At 39.0% G+C, this 20,834-nt stretch overlaps 1 protein-coding gene and 1 long non-coding RNA gene across 2 annotated transcripts in view; both read left to right on the forward strand.

Annotated features, from left to right (window-relative positions):
- LOC307123061 (B-cell receptor CD22-like) overlaps positions 1–1,899 on the forward strand; it is a 52,972-nt gene extending 51,073 nt beyond the window's left edge. Inside the window, exon 13 of the mRNA XM_079811450.1 lies at positions 76–1,899. Coding sequence (XP_079667576.1) covers positions 76–109 — 34 coding nt within the window. The 3' untranslated portion in view covers positions 110–1,899. The remainder of the gene's footprint in view (positions 1–75) is intronic.
- A 1,844-nt stretch (positions 1,900–3,743) lies between these two features.
- Positions 3,744–7,862, forward strand: LOC307123062. The gene is made up of 5 exons (XR_013816125.1): positions 3,744–5,107; positions 5,809–5,886; positions 6,037–6,159; positions 6,707–6,840; positions 7,432–7,862. It is a non-coding gene; the product is annotated as an uncharacterized lncRNA (long non-coding RNA).
- Positions 7,863–20,834: the final 12,972 nt, after the last annotated feature.

Consider the following 20,834-nt stretch of genomic DNA (forward strand, 5'->3'; position numbering starts at 1 on the left):
CTTTTGTGTTGTTGAGAGGATGGATTGTCACCTCCTGAAACACCACATGAACATGTTTATGTAATTTCTCCTCAGACCTGAGGATGCGATCTACAGCGCTGTCAAGTAAAGAGCATGTGTTCAGAGCCGCTTCCTGTTGATGCTGACGGGAGACCAGGATTTGAGTCCAGCCCAGGTCATGTTCCCATCTCCCGCTCCTCATGATTTCACTGATTTACACATTTATGGGACTGTTTTACTGTTGAGACATGAATGGATTTCGCTTTATAATCAGACACACACACACACACACACACACACACGAACGCACTGATACCTGTGATAGTCAAAGGTGTTTTAGCTCTCGTTTTTTACAGTCAATGTACACTCACCTAAAGGATTATTAGGAACACATACTAATACTGTGTTTGACCCCCTTTCGCCTTCAGAACTGCCTGAATTCTACGTGGCATTGATTCAACAAGGTGCTGAAAGCATTCTTTAGAAATGTTGGCCCATATTGATAGGATAGCATCTTGCAGTTGATGGAGATTTGTGGGATGCACATCCAGGGCACGAAGCTTCCGTTCCACCACATCCCAAAGATGCTCTATTGGGTTGAGATCTGGTGACTGTGGGGGCCATTTTAGTCCAGTGAACTCATTGTCATGTTCAAGAAACCAATTTGAAATGATTCGAGCTTTGTGACATTGGTGCATTATCCTGCGGAAGTAGCCATCAGAGGATGGGGACATGGTGGTCATAAAGGGATGAACATGGTCAGAAACAATGCTCAGGTAGGCCGTGGCATTTAAACGATGCACAATTGGCACTAAGGGGCCTAAAGTGTGTCAAGAAAACATCCCCCACACCATTACACCACCACCACCAGCCTGCACAGTGGTAACAAGGCATGATGGATCCATGTTCTCATTCTGTTTACGCCAAATTCTGACTCTACCATCTGAATGTCTCAACAGAAATCGAGACTCAGACCAGGCAACATTTTTCCAGTCTTCAACTGTCCAATTTTGGTGAGCTTGTGCAAATTGTAGCCTCTTTTTCCTATTTGTAGTGGGGATGAGTGGTACCCGGTGGGGTCTTCTGCTGTTGTAGCCCATCCGCCTCAAGGTTGTGCGTGTTGTGGCTTCACAAATGCTTTGCTGCAGACCTTGGTTGTAACGAGTGGTTATTTCAGTCAAAGTTGCTCTTCTATCAGCTTGAGTCAGTCGGCCCATTCTCCTCTGACCTCTAGCATCAACAAGGCATTTTCGCCCACAGGACTGCCGCATACTGGATGATTTTCCCTTTTCACACCATTCTTTGTAAACCCTAGAAATGGTTGTACGTGAAAATCCCAGTAACTGAGCAGATTGTGAAATATTCAGACCGGCCCGTCTGGGACCAACAACCATGCCATGCTCAAAATTGCTTAAATCACCTTTCTTTCCAATTCTGACATTCAGTTTGGAGTTCAGGAGATTGCCTTGACCAGGACCACACCCCTAAATGCATTCAAGCAACTGCCATGTGATTGGTTGATTAGATAATTGCATTAATGAGAAATTGAACAGGTGTTCCTAATAATCCTTTAGGTGAGTGTAGAACACATATTTCCTCTTCTCTCGTCACACTGTGTGATTTTATGACTAAATACATTAAATCTGAACATTGTCAGAAAGTCTTAGTTTTATTATGACATCATTGTCATGACAATTTAGCACATTTTACACCAAACTCTCATTACTGTACATTACTGTGCTGGGTATTTTATTTTTCTTAATATTTTTCATTAATACTGTAATACTTTTTTGCAATGATGTTGTTAAATTTAAAGCTACACTGTTTACCATGTACATGTTTTGTTCAAATTTAACAAAATTAAAATAATGAGTAGATAATAAAACCATCTTTCAAACCATGTTTGCCTTGTTTAAATCACTGTGGTAAGTTATTATTAATATTTCAGAGCTGTCAGGAAAATTCCAATCTTTAAACCAGTCACTACTTTGGTCTATTTGCCTTTAAATAGCCTAGCCAAATTATAATAATCCCCAGCTACCTGCTCATAAGACATATTTTTCAGATATGAGTTTTTATTTGGTTATTGAGAGTTTTGATGTCATTAGTGACATTTGCATAAGGCGATCACTTGTTACCCTGGGCACATCAGTAATTACCAAAACAATGTTCCCCTGCACAGTGTTGCCAACTATTTTCAGTGGAAAGCAGCTCAATATGAAACCCTCCTGCTCATACTTAAACCTGGTATAATGGAGGAACATTTCTGCGATCTGGCGCCACCTACAGGATCACTAATATTGTTTGAGTGTGAGTTGATCTCACAGGAGTTTATAATGTTTAGTGTTCAATGCATTCTGATCATTTCTGATTAAACTGAGTCTCTTGCTGTAGAATCACAACAATAATCAAACAGCAATTAATAACAAATGTCACCCATAAAAGTCAGACATGAGATCAGTGAATTAAGCCACAACATGATGATTATATTTAGGGATGCACCGATACCAGTACTCGGGTGTCGGTCCGATACTGTTGTCAAGTACTCGTACTCGTAAAACTACCCCGATACAACCGCACCCGATACCACTTTATGGCAATGCATCTTAGGATGCGGAGCCACGCGGAAAGTTACATAATTCGGCGTGCACACCGCGGTGCCAAGTGCAAAGGGGTCTCGCGCTCTCAAAGCGAGCGCTAGTGCGGACGCGGCGAGTATAAACCAAGCTTAACCGCGTGAGGCAGATACCTCTCGGTAGTGACTGCTGAAAGTGAAAAGCTGTTTAGTAGGGATGTGCGCAATGGCTAGCCTAACCCGGGTAGTATAACAAAGCTAAGCAAGCTTAATTGTTATACTAGCTTGACATGACATAAAAGAAAAGTTTTGTGTAAGCTTTCAAAGTCCATCCTTCACCCGAGTGTAGATTTATCTGAAGCCTACGCGAGCGCCAGAGAAAACCGACGCATGCAAAACCTGAGGTAAAATTACTTAAAATTGTTTTGCTGCAGATATACACTTTTCAAAATAATATATAAATTTCAATATATAATATTAACATGACAGTAATTTAAACATGGCCTTTGTAAAAAAAATATATTTAAAGCAAAACCTTAAATGTGCCAAAAAAATATGTAAACAACTAGTATTTTCCAAGTCGTCTTGCAGCAGCACTAATGTTTAATCGACCTGTCTCGCACATCCCTAGCTCAGTGTCACAGATTATAGGTGAAAACAGAAACAGGCTCATAGCTGATAATGGAGAGAATTTTCTTTTCATCAAAAAGAACCAGCCTCTCACTTTTCCGAAAAGGGCTGTATGAATATGATAGCATATAAATATAAAAATTGAATTCAGTTGTTCTGCTACTATGTTGTGTGCTACTGGAATCCATTGAATGTTACCGGTTACATTTATGTGAAATGGGCAGCAGTGCCATGTTTGTTTAGGAAAACACCAAGTTGAATGTTAAAATATCAGCAATAGCATCAATTTGTGTATTTACCTTGTTACAGTCAGAAAATGAAAAACATCTGATGAAAATAAAACATTGTTAGAAGAACTGTAATGGTATTATTAAGTACTCGTATCAGTACTCGGTATCGGCAAGTACCCAAATGTAAGTACTTGTAAAATTCAATAAGCCAACATCAACTGATCACACTTTCTCTTGCTGTTTATGTCATAACAAACAGCCAGACAAAACATAATGTTAAAAAGTCAAGGGTCAAGAGCCCAACTAAAGCAAACACTTATTACCATTATGGTCGAATCCATCAATCGAAACTATTATTTTCAATAAATCATCAACATCTAAACCTCTGTTAATTCTCAATAAGAGTCTGGTTAGTAATGTGTGAAGCTGGTAATGCTGTTTGTGGAGTTGTTTAATCCTCCTCTGCTGAGATCAACACAGTCTCACTCCCACTCGTCACATATTGACGCTTGGTCAGGACCCCTCGTCGTCACTTTTTTACGTACAGGGTACCCCTTGAAAGGCATTTTTCGACGTTAAGGGTACTGCAGTGATTCCAATGAGACACCTTTGGCGTCATACACAGACGTGTTGGGCATGTGAATGTTTTCATGATGTAACTATTTATTGGGTTATAATTTTTCCATTATGACATGTTGGAGTATGATTCTCAATTTAATCAGCCAGCATTATTTTATTTACATTTATTGATTTGTATTTACGCTATTCAGACACGTTTGAAAGTAGCCCCAACCCCGCCCCTTAACCTACCCATTTGCGTTATATGATATAAAACATAGAATATAACAGACAACATGCACACTTTATTGAAAAATGTCAAGTATTCCAACTGTTCCGAGGCCAAACGATTGATTTGTGTGAAGAAAAGACCCAAAAGCGATCTGCGTTTCCCTCCGCACCCCGGCGTCATATTGAAGACGCCACAGGCACGGCCATACCCCTCGGCGTCAGTCTATAGACGAACTGGGAACTCCATTGCTTTCAATGGGAAACCTTTGCCGGTATTCTATCGGTATGAAATCTCGCTGAAGAAGTCTCATTCAGAATACATCGCGATGTTTGGCATCAGTGCACGTGGGCCACATGTTGGTGAGTAGCCATGAATATTTGATATAAAGTATTTTCTGTCGTTATTGATCAGATTATGTTCAGTCACTGCATTATATCTTTCATTTCCACTCAGGCTTCGCGTTTTGCTTTCTAAATCAACACACCTTGCTAATAGGGCGATTAAACACTGTCACGTGACGTGCTATAGACCTTTTAAACAGTTATTCATATTTAATAATAACAACTAGTGTAGTTTCAACGTGGCATTTGTTATAGAAGCACAATAAAAACAACCTTAGTTGTAATGTGATGATTGTTGTAAATAGACAGTCTCCACAACACTTACCATGCTTTTTAATGCCTTTTAATGTAAAATCCAAATATTGTGATGTAAATAGTACTTTGTCCTGTATATAATGTATCTGTTATATATTATGACTTTTTCTCTTTTTTTTTTTAACCTGAAACGACCAAAAGGGCCTTTCGGACTCAGTCAGCCCATTCTTGTTCATGGAAAAGTAATGGAGAAGACCGAAAGCAGCAACAGCAAATATTTGCAATGGTAAGTATGTGTTGGTTTGAACTCTTTATCAAACATTTGTTATTTCTTAAACATATTCTTACAAACCCCATGGCTCAATCAGTGAGAACATGTTCTCAAAGTCTTAATAATTCACAAGATTTAACAAGCTGTCATTCATATGATACTCGTAAATATTTGTACAAATATTCATACATAATCCTGCAGCTTTTCCTCCGACTCCTGCCATTGGCTACAGCCTCAATTCCTGTACATATTTATCATGATTTTTGTAAATCAGTTGCGCCCCTTCTTGGAAAGCAGTCCCAGAAAGAAAAGTTTATATTAGGTCCAATGTATTCTTTAAAATGATTACAAATTGGGCCATTGGGGAGGTCTCTTCACACCTCATGACCTACCTCTGTTTGCAAGAGCGGAAATGCTCACATAACATCAGATATTCAATTATTTTGTCATCAGTTGCACTGCTGATAACGTCCTGTTTGCATGTAAATAATTTATGTGATCAAAAGATCAAGTAAATAATCAACATTTTTAAACAAATTCATATGTGCTACTAAAAATATACTTTTAATAATGGAAATGCACACCTATCAGTGAACTTGTTTCATAAATGTATTTAACATTTAATCATGCAACACTTTTTAAAGAAAGAAACAGTTATGTATGAAATCACAACTTGCATGCAATGTAATGAAATTTCCTTTCTTTCTGTTTTGCAGGATTACTTGCAGATTACTTTTATGAGCCAACCCTCACAAGAGCTACTAGTTAGTTGTAGTGAATCTTGCCGTAATCAGGTAAATCATATTTTTAGTATATCAGTATTTACTCATGAAATGCTCCCCTGAATTGTATGTAAATTCATTTTATTGTAACTGTCTTAATGTATATGTTTCAAAAACAATAGTAATTGCACATAAAGTAAGTGAGACTTTCTTGTTTTACAGCAGAGAAGAAAGACCAGACCCTTATATCGAAGCAAGCTAATCGAATAAGTCCTTTGTTTAGGGTGAGGAAGGAACATGGCCATCTTGTGCCCAAAGACGACAGAAAAGTGCGCAAGTCCATTGGTATGTCTTGTATTGATGTATTGTCTTGCTTTAATATGTAGTACAGAATTTGATGTTGATCTCTCAAAGGACAGCTGTGATCATTCTTTCTATACTCTGATTAAATACACACCATTATTCATGTCTAAATCTTTTTATAACTCCTAAAATGAGCAAATTAGGTTCTGTATCTTGGATTTATCTAAAATGGTAAATATTTGTTTCCCTTTTTGATACAATTATTATTAAAATGATTGCCTTTTAGCCTAAAGGCTGGAACACTTTTGGCCTTCAATTCTTAAAAATGGCACCGTCTGTTTGTCTTAGATAAAAGCAGACATGTATTGAAGGGTTAAAAAAAGCATTTAGTTGGTATAAACTCCAGGTATTTCTCTATTGTTTTGTAGACCATGGGTGGTTCTGTGTAGCTTTGGAAGATAATGAGTTGTGGCATTAGGAATCAAATAGTAAAGTTTCTTTGAATTATGTGAAATATCTGGTTAGTTTTTTGGCTTGAAACAAGGCTTTATACTCCACAGACTAAAACACATTGCATTTGTGTTTTAAGATGGATAGCAAGAGAAGGCACACACTTCAGAAGATTCTACAGGAAAAGACTAATGTGCAGCCAAGGAGGAATACAAGAGGCAAAAATTCCAGTCTCTGAGAACTATGCATGGCCATGGGTGCTTCATAAGCATGGTAAGTCTTGTGCCTCTGTACCTATTGTATTGCCTTATTTTAACAATTTTACATTGTGCAGGCTATCACAAGTGATGCTCTTGAAACAAGTGACAGAAGAGTATGTTGTCTTAAAAGAAATCTAGCATCACTGGCAAAGGCTAAGGCTAAGAAGAGACCATGCCTTTCTAAAATATATTTTTTAAAGATCTGCTGTTTAAAAGGTTGCTGTTGATATGGGTAAAATATTTTTTGTCAGTACTTGGCTAATATAATGTGCTGCAATATTATATACATAATGCTTCAATGTGTATATTATATAATGTACTGACTGCGGCTTTGTAAATTTAAATTAGGAATGGGCAACTCTGGGCCTTTTGAAATGGAGAGTTTACCTCCAAGACTAATCGAGCATGCCTGGAATTTGTAACTAAAGTCTTCAGGTTTACTTATAGATAATTATAGGCAGGTGGGTTTGAGGTTGGAGCTAAATCTGCAGGACAATGGATGCTGAGGCCCAGAGTAGCCAACCACTGCTTAAATCATGCAGAACATATGCTAACCTGACTACATTAAACTTAATTTGAATTGTGTTTTTTCTTTTACTTTTAGACCAGGACTGGAGAATGCCTGACAATGGGATGTTACAACTTCTTCCTCTGGTTGAGAAAAGGCTACACCACATCAGTGACCACATCATCTGTTTATCAGTTATACACTGTAGGGTACAAGTGGGCAAACTGTTTAGAAGAAGAAGAACAGGATAGAACATGAACATGATAGAGGGAAGAACAAGAAACCAGTCTAGCTGTGATAATGAATCATTATTTTTCAACACAATATCAAATCTGTTTTCTGTATCATAGTTGACTGGATGGGATTCTGTGGCACTCATTTGTGTGGCTTCAGCAGCTGTGAATGGATTAATATGATGTTAATGTATTTTTGAAGACCCATTTTTATTTATCTTGAATCTAATTTTTCTTTATGCTACTTTATCAACTGTATACTGTATCCTCCAATAAAGAGTTGAGTGATAAAGTATGGTGAATATTGTGTATGGTGTTTTTAAAGTAAATACACATTTTATGAGTTGATTTAGGTTATCAAAGTAATTAACAATATTATTTTACTTGAAACATAAACATTTTTCATCTGGTTATATTATATTTGGTACAACAATGCAGTTTTCAGTGAAATAAAGGGAAGGATTTCAAACACTTCAAGCTTAACTGACGATGATCCATGTTGATAAATCCGGTACATCTACTACTGCAATAAAAATTAAAGCATGCACATTACCGATGTCAGGTACGTGAAAATACATACAATTTTGGCAATGTCTCTTTTGTTATTTTACTTAATGGTGCATTGTCCTATATTTAATAATAATGGTGAAGTGTAAATCTAAATAGTTTTTGTTTACACTGGAAACTGGATAATGGCAAGTTGTTGTGGGTTCATCCATTATATTTATGGGTGTTTATCCATAAAAGAAAATAAATATTAATAATTATATTACATTTCTTTCAAATATTTCTGTATTTCATCAGATGGTCTCACAATACCCATCAAAACCTAATACAAGCATGATGTTAGAATAGAAAAGAGAAAATACTCTATTTAAATGTGACTCAAAGTTTGTTGTCCATGATGAGGAAAATAGATCTGTGTATGTTGTACTGCCCTTCCGCCCTCAGGGACCCAGTAGAGGCCCCTGGAAGAGCAAAAAAAGCACATTTCAAATGGCTGTTACTCAAAGTTTGGTTAGCGTATCACAGAGAAAATTGGCAGGACAACTGCTTATGCTATGTTTACTAAATAATGTTGGGCACAGTTTTCAGACAGATATGGAAAGCTGGCATAAAGGTTTTCTAAAAGTGCATACAGTAAAATATCAAATTTCAGCCTGCCCCTCATATATGTCATAAAGGTTTACACAATGAACATAATTAGATATCCAGTTGTCCATTAAAGATGTCATTTACTTAACATTTATTGTCTCATTATTAAACGTTTTAAACTACATTACCCATATACCTTTGTCAGTGTATCAATGCAATGGGAAACATGGCGCTGTAGTTCATTGAAGTGTGCAGAAATGCTTAGGGTTAGGGTTGGGATCTCGGTAAAGGAGTAATTTCTCACAACATAGTGACACTTTATAGTTAACTTAACGTATTACTAACGTAACAATAACACCAAAACATAATTTGTAACATGAAACGCCGTTTTATATCGGTTAAAAGATAGTCCAATCACAGCGAGTTCTGCGATAAAGTCCTAGCCAATGACAACGCAGCAGAACACAGGCGTCACACTTACATGTCCATTTATGGAAAATGATGACAGATCTCATCCGGTTCCAACTGAAGGGATATCCTTAAATATTTAATATTTAGGCTGCTAAATATTTATTTCTTCTAATTAATTAATACAACTCACATTTTAAAACAAAAATCTCCTTTGTGTGGTTAAACTGATGCATAAATATCTCTCTCTCTCTCTCTCTCTCTCTCTCTCTCTCTATATATATATATATATAGAGAGAGAATGTGTGTGTATATATATATATATATATATATATATATATATATGTGTGTGTGTGTGTGTGTGTGTATTTATATATATATATATATATATATATATATATATATATATATATATATATATATATATATATATATATATATATATATATATATATATATATATATATATATATATATATATATATATATATATATATATATATTAGATCACTTCTTTATGCCATCGTTCACCATCTGAACTCTTGGAATTAAAATAAATGTAACAAAAGCATAATGAATGCACACAATTTTGTAAGCATATTCCAATATTTAATGTCAAACAGTTTAAATACAAATGTAGCGGCCAAACTACTGCACAACAGTATAAAATAACCATGCTGCGGTACAAATAAAAGAAATGAGGTTAAACTTTATCTGAAAATATATTGGTTTCTTGCCTTTAAGAAATAAATAGGCAAAAACATTAAGAACATTTTACATTCTCAACTTTAAAACTATATAAACTATATCCTTGTGATTATTGTTCACTTCTATTGTAACTAAATGAAAGGCCAATTCAAATAGTTAATGATTATTATAAATGTTAACCATTTTCAGTAAGAAAATGCTTTAATAAAATACATTCATGTTACATTTACATTAGCAAGGTAGTGATATAATGATACCATATATTTAGTTATGGTGGACATTTACTATAGTGAATACTATCCCACTGTAATAAAAGGTTTAATGAATACATATTGATTTCAAAAGGTGTTCACTCTCACTATCTTCATTTGTTCAAACAAACACTGTTATACAAATGCATATATATGCAAATATACAAATGCAGATATATACATTGGAATATAGCATCATGAAGTCGATGGCAATAAATATGTCCTTTACTAAAACTCCTGATGAGCACTGATGCTTTTTTGATAAAGGCATAAGCAGACATCAAGTACAGTTTATGAATATTGGTTCTGCATATATCGAAGAGATCATGAGGAGGAGTGGTACTCCACGTGAAGACTTAGAGAAACTGTGACATAGCAAAGGGTGCACCTCACTGGACATATCCTACGCATGCCCAAACAACAACATCCCAAAACAGTAATGAAGTGGACACCACCAGGAAGACGCAGGAGACAGGGAAGACCAAGGAAGACATGAGACAGATGTTTCGTGAAGACCTGAAGAATGCAGGTGTTCCATGAGAAGATGTGAAGAACGTGGCCACAGATCGAATATGTTGGAGGACACATGTTGCCCAGTGTGCCCAGGACAGGACATGATGATGATGTTGTTGTTGTCCCTTTACATAACTGTAGGATTTCCTTCTGTAAAAAGTGTTGCATAATTAAATGTTAAATACATTTATGTAACAAGTTCACTGATAGGTGTGCATTTCCATTATTAAAAGTATATTTTTAATAGCACATATGAATTTGTTTAAAAATGTTGATTATTCACTTAATCTTTTGATCACGTAAATTATTTACATGCAAACAGGACGTTATCAGCAGTGCAACTGATGACAAAATAATTGAATATCTGATGTTATGTGAGAATTTCCGCTCTTGCAAACAGAGGTAGGTCATGAGGTGTGAAGAGACCTCCCCAATGGCCCAATTTGTAATCATTTTAAAGAATACATTGGACCTAATATAAACTTTTCTTTCTGGGACTGCTTTCCAAGAAGGGGAGCAACTGATTTACAAAAATCATGATAAATATGTACAGGAATTGAGGCTGTAGCCAATGGCAGGAGTCGGAGGAAAAGCTGCAGGATTATGTATGAGTATTTGTACAAATATGTACGAGTATCATATGAATGACAGCTTGTTAAATCTTGTGAATTATTAAGACTTTGAGAACATGTTCTCACTGATTGAGCCATGGGGTTTGTAAGAATATGTTTAAGAAATAACAAATGCTTGATAAAGAGTTCAAACCAACACATACTTACCATTGCAAATATTTGCTGTTGCTGCTTTCGGTCTTCTCCATTACTTTTCCATGAACAAGAATGGGCTGACTGAGTCCGAAAGGCCCTTTTGGTCGTTTCAGGTTAAAAAAAAAAAAAGAGAAAAAGTCATACAATATAACAGATACATTATATACAGGACAAAGTACTATTTACATCACAATATTTGGATTTTACATTAAAAGGCATTAAAAAGCATGGTAAGTGTTGTGGATACTGTCTATTTACAACAATCATCACATTACAACTAAGGTTGTTTTTATTGTGCTTCTATAACAAATGCCACGTTGGAACTACACTAGTTGTTATTATTAAATATGAATAACTGTTTAAAAGGTCTAGTCACGTGACAGTGTTTAATCGCCCTATTAGCAAGGTGTGTTGATTTAGAAAGCAAAGAAAAGCGAAGCCTGAGTGGAAATGAAAGATATAATGCAGTGACTGAACATAATCTGATCAATAACGACAGAAAATACTTTATATCAAATATTCATGGCTACTCACCAACATGTGGCCCACGTGCACTGATGCCAAACATCGCGATGTATTCTGAATGAGACTTCTTCAGCGAGATTTCATACCGATAGAATACCGGCAAAGGTTTCCCATTGAAAGCAATGGAGTTCCCAGTTCGTCTATAGACTGACGCCGAGGGGTATGGCCGTGCCTGTGGCGTCTTCAATATGACGCCGGGGTGCGGAGGGAAACGCAGATCGCTTTTGGGTCTTTTCTTCACACAAATCAATCGTTTGGCCTCGGAACAGTTGGAATACTTGACATTTTTCAATAAAGTGTGCATGTTGTCTGTTATATTCTATGTTTTATATCATATAACGCAAATGGGTAGGTTAAGGGGCGGGGTTGGGGCTACTTTCAAACGTGTCTGAATAGCGTAAATACAAATCAATAAATGTAAATAAAATAATGCTGGCTGATTAAATTGAGAATCATACTCCAACATGTCATAATGGAAAAATTATAACCCAATAAATAGTTACATCATGATAACATTCACATGCCCAACACGTCTGTGTATGACGCCAAAGGTGTCTCATTGGAATCACTGCAGTACCCTTAACGTCGAAAAATGCCTTTCAAGGGGTACCCTGTACGTAAAAAAGTGACGACGAGGGGTCCTGACCAAGCGTCAATATGTGACGAGTGGGAGTGAGACTGTGTTGCTGAGATCTTCAGAGATTTAATGTCTTATTTTATCTTCAGTTGATTTCATCTAAGGCTGTGTCTGAAGTCAGTTGTAGTTCTTGTTTCTCTTTCCTTCAGAAGATTCTGCTTGTTAAAATCAGGTGTTCAAAAATATTAAATCTTCACTCAATTAATCACTTAATTATCTCATTTATGGCTAACCCATGTGGGACCTCCATGAAAACTGAGGACAAAACTGACTGGACCCCAGTTAGACAGCCCAGGTCAAACCCATCTGGGCCACACATGACTGTGCTGGCTGGGCAGTCACGAGTCACAACATGACCTGATCAGTGTCTCAAGTTGTCCACCACAGGGCAGCAGAGACTTGGAATGTGAACCTGTTTTGTTACAAACACCTGGATCTGCTAAGTAGCTCAGTTTTTCAACCAGGGGGTATAATTAATTAGTGAAATCAGCTGACTGAGTTCATGAGTGGAATAGAAATATGGCAGGACTTTTACTTTTACTTTTTTACTTTTACTGACCCCTGGACTTTCCACCTCTGCTTTTAATTTAGCTGCTTTTTACCAGGGGTTATGGAACACTGCTCTGAGGATTAGAGCAGCTTTTGTGCTGGAAAGTGCTCCGACTGGGGACTCCATCGTTCTACTGGGGGACTTCAACGCCCACGTGGGCAATGACAGTGACACCTGGAGGGGCGTGATTGGGAGGAACGGCCCCCCTGATCTGAACCCGAGTGGTGTTCAGTTATTGGACTTCTGTGCTAGTTACGGTTTTTCCATAACGAACACCATGTTAGGCATAAGAGTGTCCATCAGTGCACATGGCACCGGGACACTCTAGGTCGTAGGTCAATGATCGACTTTGTGGTCGTTTCATCTGACCTGCGGCCGTATGTCTTGGACACTCGGGTGAAGAGAGGGGCGGAGCTGTCAACTGATCACCACCTGGTGGTGAGTTGGATCCGATGGCGGGGGAGGAAGCTGGACAGACCCGGCAGACCCAAACGTACTGTAAGGGTCTGCTGGGAACGTTTGGCCGAGCCCCCTGTCAGAGAGATCTTCAACTCCCACTTCCGGCAGAACTTCGACCGGATCCCGAGGGAGGCTGGAGATATTGAGTCCGAATGGACCATGTTCTCCACCTCCATTGTCAAAGCGGCCGCTCGGAGCTGTGGCCGTAAGGTCTCCGGTGCATGTCGAGGCGGCAATCCCCGAACCCGGTGGTGGACACCGGAAGTAAGGGATGCCGTCAAGCTGAAGAAGGAGTCCTATCGGGCCTGGTTGGCTTGTGGGACTCCTGAGGCAGCTGACATGTACCGGCAGGCTAAGCGGGCTGCAGCCCGGGTGGTTGTGGAGGCAAAAACTCGGGCCTGGGAGGAGTTCGGTGAGGCCATGGAAAAGGACTATCGGTCGGCCTCGAAGAGATTCTGGCAAACCGTCCGGCGCCTCTGGAGGGGGAAGCAGTGCCCTACCAACGCTGTTTACAGTGGCGATGGGCGGCTGTTGACCTCAACTGGGGATGTCGTCAGACGGTGGAAGGAATACTTCGAGGATCTCCTCAATTCCGCCATCACGCCTTCCATTGAGGAAGCAGAGGCTGGGGGCTCAGAGGAGGACTCGTCCATCACCCAAGCTGAAGTCACAGAGGTGGTCAAGAAACTCCTCGGTGGCAAGGCACCGGGGGTGGATGAGATCCGCCCTGAGTACCTCAAGTCTCTGGATGTTGTGGGGCTGTCTTGGCCTACACGCCTCTGCAGCATCGCGTGGCAGTCAGGGACAGTGCCTCTGGGATGGCAGACCGGGGTGGTGGTCACTCTTTTTAAGAAGGGGGACCGGAGGGTGTGTTCCAACTACAGGGGGATCACACTTCTCAGCCTCCCCGGGAAAGTCTATGCCAGGGTACTGGAGAGGAGAATACGGCCGATAGTAGAACCTCGGATTCAGGAGGAACAGTCTGGTTTTCGTCCGGGCCGTGGTACACTGGACCAGCTCTATACCCTCTACAGGGTGCTGGAGGGTTCATGGGAGTTTGCCCAACCAATCCACATGTGTTTTGTGGATTTGGAGAAGGCATTCGACTGTGTCCCTCGCGGCGTCCTGTGGAGGGTGCTCGGGGAGTATGGGGTCCGGGGTCCTTTGCTAACGGCTGTCCGGTCCCTGTACGACCAAAGCAGGAGTTTGGTCCGCATTGCCGGCAGTAAGTCAGACTTGTTCCCGGTGCATGTTGGACTCCGGCAGGGCTGCCCTTTGTCGCCGGTTCTGTTCATAATTTTTATGGACAGAATTTCGAGGCGCAGCCAGGGGCCGGAGGGTGTCAGGTTTGGGGACCACGCGGTTTCGTCTCTGCTCTTTGCGGATGACGTTGTCGTGTTGGCCCCTTCTAACCAGGATCTTCAGCATGCACTGGGACGGTTTGCAGCCGAGTGTGAAGCGGCTGGGATGAGGATCAGCACCTCCAAATCCGAGGCCATGGTCCTCAGTCGGAAAAGGGTGGTTTGCCCTCTTCAGGTTGGCGGAGAGTTCCTGCCTCAAGTGGAGGAGTTCAAGTATCTAGGGGTCTTGTTCACGAGTGAGGGGAGGATGGAACGGGAGATTGACAGACGGATCGGTGCAGCTTCTGCAGTAATGCGGTCGATGTACCGGTCTGTTGTGGTGAAGAAAGAGCTAAGCCGTAAGGCGAAGCTCTCGATTTACCGGTCAATCTACGTTCCTACTCTCACCAATGGTCATGAGCTTTGGGTCATGACCGAAAGGACAAGATCCCGGATACAGGCGGCCGAAATGAGCTTTCTCCGCAGGGTGGCTCGGCGCTCCCTTAGAGATAGGGTGAGAAGCTCAGTCACTCGGGAGGAACTCGGAGTAGAGCCGCTGCTCCTCCACATCGAGAGGGGTCAGCTGAGGTGGCTCGGGCATCTGTTCCAGATGCCTCCTGAACGCCTTCCCGGGAAGGTGTTTCAGGCATGTCCAAACGGGAGGAGGCCCCGGGGAAGACCAAGGACACGCTGGAGGGACTATGTCTTCCGGCTGGCCTGGGAACGCCTCGGTGTCCCCCCGGAAGAGCTAGAGGAAGTGTCTAGGGAGAGGGAAGTCTGGGCATCTCTGCTTAGACTGCTTCCCCCGCGACCTGGCCCTGGATAAAGCGGAAGAAGATGGATGGATGGATGGATTGTGCTATTAATCCCGCATTGTGGTATCAAACATATACAGTGTAAAACAATGTGGTGTTAGAATGTTACAGCTAGATACATAGCTCTTACGGTTCGCAGGTCTGTGGATTCTGTGTCCTGTTGTTTGTGTGTGTGTGTGTCTGTGGCTGTCACGTGTTGTGGGGTAACTCACGATCGCTGATTAGCGATCAGCTGCAGCTGCGGCTCGTCAGCGCTGCTATATATTGTCTCTTTGTTTGTTCGGTAATTATCAGATTGTTCCTTTTGCTCATGCTGTGTTCCTTGCAGTGATACTTAGCAACTGACAGCCAATCGTGTGCCTTATATTAATTTACTTTGGACAAACACGGAAACACTGTGCGTTATATAAATATATATATATATATATATATATATATATATATATATATATATATATATATATATATATATATATACAGTAGTTTCAGTGTTTAATGTTGTCAGCGGCAATGGAAAACGCGTCAATTGGAGCGAATAAGAGACAATTTGATTCTTAGCTTTATAGTGCGAAAAGTTGATAGAAAAAAGTTGTTAGTAAACTTGTCAGTGTAGGTGCATTCATGCCATGGCTTACTTACCATAATTATGAGATTTCAACTTGTAAAAAAACGTCCTCACGTCCTCTTAGAGCTCGTAATTACAACTTTTCTGAGAACCCCTACTTGTACCATATGACCTCTGTACTACCTGACCTCTGCATATTAATTTAGGCATTGATTGTGTCACGACGTGAACAGCTCCAAGTAAAATGTCACATGTCATCATCTCCAAATTACAGTAATTTAACGTGTAACATGAAGAGGCAGAATGCTAGAGCAGGTCATGTGCAGCGCTCGTCCAATTAATGACACTGACACCACAAATATGCAAATAAGAATGTTAACCCAGGGAAATGTACAGTGTGAAATGACAAATACCCAACCCAGGAATAATTATTAACCCCAGGTACAGTATGAGCAGTGTGAAGCGTGAAGCAAGATTCTGTTTACACAGGGTTTAGGATGACTGTTCAAGTGTAAAAAACCCTAGTGTGTGTGGACAATTTTTTTTATTTTTTAAAACCCCTTAAGCTGTATGAGGACGTGCCCGGTTTGAAGTGCTATTTTTAGCACGAGTGTAATGTTTGTTAATAGATTTAACGTAAAAAAACATAATTAATCTTGACAAACTATATATCATTCTAAAGGTCTAAACCTCAAGCATCGAGGACAGACCACTGTTTTTCAATGAAAAGCTTATAACGGCTGTATTTTTGCACTAATGTAAGCAATACACATCAAAGCAAGTATAAATAAAAACAGAGCACATACCAGTAGTGTCCTAATTACGAGCCACACACGCATCCACTGCTAAAAGTTCCAGAATGAATGGAAAGGTGAGGGTCCACTGAATAACATCCCATAGAGCATTTTAATCCAACGAAACAATAATAGTGTAATATTGATGGTTAATCCTTTGTTTACATCGCATTTCTGCGGAGCGAAGTATCATACTAGACTGTTATGCAATAAAATAATGCACCAAAAACAGTCTCCCGGTAGCATAAAGTGGCATGGGTTTATAGCTTAGAATGTTACGAACATAATAAATCCACTCGAACTCAAAAACATGCAAAGATAGCCGGGATCTAGTCAAAAGTGTCCAACCATAGCACTCGGTTTAGCTGATGTCATGATGTGCTCATCCAATGATAATGTCTGTTTATCTGGAGCCAATAAAAGCATTGAATCGTCATGACTGACAGAAAATGTAGCCAATGAGCACACGATTCCAACGACACCTGGCATGTTTATATTTGTCACATGGGCGTGATTATTTATTCATTTGAATCTGGCGCCATCTCCCCACGAGATGCTGCGAGTGTGTGTGACACACCTCCCCCTGTCATCTGACAGCTAACAGCTAACGGGCTAGTAAACAGACGGTCTCTTTGTAGTAACTGTTTGCTAATCTTACTAACTGGATGGAATTTATTATCCAATGGATCGTCAAAAGAAGTTTTTATTGTGCTGAGGATGTTTTATTTGAGCTCACTCGAAGCAGCGATGTGGAAAACATTGAGGAGAGTGAAGACAGCGATGACGGTGATATGCTTGTCGAGCTTGGAGCTGATCCAATAATATACCGGTGAGTTGCTATGTGTAGTTGTTTATGTATATTGAGAATGTGTGTGAGAATGTATTTATTTTATTTTTTCTGTGTGCTAGAAAAAATGCAATATACCAGTATGCATTATACATATGCTGATATTTTGCATTTTTCCTAGCACACATGCATATGTATATGCACACACATATATAACGTAATTGTTTTGTTGTATATATATATATATATATATATATATATATATATATATATATATATATATATATATATATATATATATATATTGAGACTGTATTTATTTTATGTTTTTCTGTGTGCTAGAAAAATTGCAATATACCAGTATAGATTATACATATACTGATATTTAGCATTTTTTCTAGTACACACAGGAAAAAAAAATAAAATATATATATATATATATATAAAATGCATTTTTTCCCCTGTGATACAAAAAACAAATTGACGAAAAAAGAAAAGTTCTGGACGGCCGACCATCTGTGTGATTGTTGATTTTATGTCTGGCCATCAATATGAATGCTCACTGTATCACCGGCCATTAGATTGATTGTAGGACTGTGTGCGAATGTATGGGCCGTCGTCAATATGAATGCTCACTGTATAGCCGGCCGTTAGATTGATGCTTGGGCTGTGTGAGAATGTATAGGTGGCCGTCAATATGAATGCTGTCTAACCGACTGCCCATCAGTTTCATTGTTCATGGGATGGCCTGTAAGTAGAGTGAATGATGACAGTGTGATTGATGATTGAATGGGCAAACTATACAGAAATATTACATGCAGTGCTAATTCTCATTCCTTTCCTTGCCATTCTACAGGCATCAGGTTGAGTCTTCAGATGAGCTATGGCATCCAAGCACCAGCCAACCAGCAGAAAAGAGAAGAAAGCTTTCAGATTCTTCAAGATCTGCACTTGCTGTTGTAGACCTGAATCCGCCAGTAAAAGGCCAGTAAATGTTTTTTTTTTTTACATTTGCAAATTGTGTGTGTTTTTATAGCTATATATTTATATTATATTGTTATTTATATTACTAGTTATATTTATAGTTATTATACTTATATTACTTGTTGTATTTTCAGTTGCAAAGAAGTTTAGCTCTTTTTTATTAATATTTCATTTTTATTATATTTTTATAAGTTCTGTTGTACAAATAAATCACTTATACAAAGTCTTATGGTTCTTTCTATTATTTTATAGTTGAAAAAGCATTCAAGCATCATATATGATGGCTAAAACAGCTTGCAGTACCCTTCATAACATTAGGTTATCAAGTCACCTGTAGGTTTCTTGGCACCTGGACATATTCTTAGAAAAAAGCATGCAGGAACCCTATTTTTCATGATATCTTCGTCAAATTTTAAATATAAACTGATGAGACTTGTGCCTTTCAATTCATTAACTAACTGGATTCCTCCAGGCTTATTTTCTTATATTTTTACATCAAATAATAAAGTGTTCATTGTAGCACAAATCATCTTCAAGACACTTCAACTTCTATAACTGTTTGTCTTTCTAAGTTTCTTTCTACTTTAATGTTTGGGTAATAAACTGTAAAGTGTCTTCTTTTTAAAGATGTCTAAATTGTGCATGTAGTGCAAATTGTTCAGCAACTGCAATTGTTTTAGTTGGGAGATGTCATTTCTGGGGATGTGCCTCAAGCAGGCGGAGGGAGAAATGGAACAGACATAGTCTTGGAAAAAAGCTTGCAGGAACCACATTTTTCATTATATCTTCCTCAAACTTGAACTATAAACTGATAAGTCGTGTGGCTTTCAATCCATAACTGAACTGGATTCCTCCAGGTCTATTTTCATATATTTTTACATGAAATAATAAAACATTCTATGTAGTGCAAATAATTTTTGAGGCATTTCAACTATTATAATTTTTTATCTGTTTGAGAATTATCAACTCTGATTGCTTTTTATTAGAGTCCCAAGTGTCTTCTTTCCAAAGATACCTTAATTGTGCCTGTAGCACACTGTTCTCAGGAGCTATAATTGTTTTAATTCAGGTAGGTCGTTTTCAGCTGTGAGACCCAAAGTGGGGGTGCAGCTTAACAGGTTAAATCTCATGAAAGTTGAGACTTATTTGCATAGAGACAGGAAATGTTTTTATTTACACCCCCTGCTTAATACGTCTGTTCAGTCTTCAATCTCACCATTCGTCGATCTTCAACAGTAAACTGAGACCCAGTTTTATCATCTGACATGAAGGACAAATGGTTTTGCAATGGTCATGTTGTCACGTTAGTGTACACAGTCTCCAGCTGGACAGACTGACAGACTGTTGGAACACTAAAGACACAATAATCTGATGTTGCAAAAAGAAAAGACAAATGTCCATAGTCCATAGACATAGTCCAGTGCAAAAGGCTTAAGCTTTCTTGAGACTAATTGTTAACATGCATGAGAAATGTGACCACAGTTCGGCAGTGCAACACCTTCCATTTCACCCTGATCTTATCATTCATTTGGGTGTTGGTGAGTCACTAAAACCCCAGCAAGCAATAGCCATCATTTCACAGTCTCAGTTAACTATAGGCTCGATATAGTCCGGCTATGAGTTACCCAGTTCTAGAAAAATAACCTTTGCATTTAGTTGCATTTAGTAATTTGAGTCTAAATATTTTGCAAGATGTGTTATATTCCATCATGCAAGCAAACTCAACAGTGATTGCAAGGTGTTTGGTTTCATTTCTTTGACATGTCCATGTTCTAGATGACCTTCACGTTCTAGATGACCTTCATGTTCTAGATGACCTTCATGTTCTAGATGACCCTATTCTTAGGCTATGGTTAGACATCAATTCAAATTTCACTGACAGCCCAAATTTTGCCTCGTTTTAGCCTAGACGTCAGGGCTGTGTTTGGACAGCTATTAGACATCTTTTAAACGCAGAATTGCTGCTGGGACTGTTTCTGAGCACACTCTAAAAAGAGATGTGTTAAAAAACAACACACTGAGTGTGTTGATGGTATTTTGACACATGTTGTGTAGATATAACACACAA

Source organism: Gobio gobio, assembly GCF_949357685.1.
Source record: "Gobio gobio genome assembly, chromosome: 3".
Taxonomy (NCBI): domain Eukaryota; kingdom Metazoa; phylum Chordata; class Actinopteri; order Cypriniformes; family Gobionidae; genus Gobio; species Gobio gobio.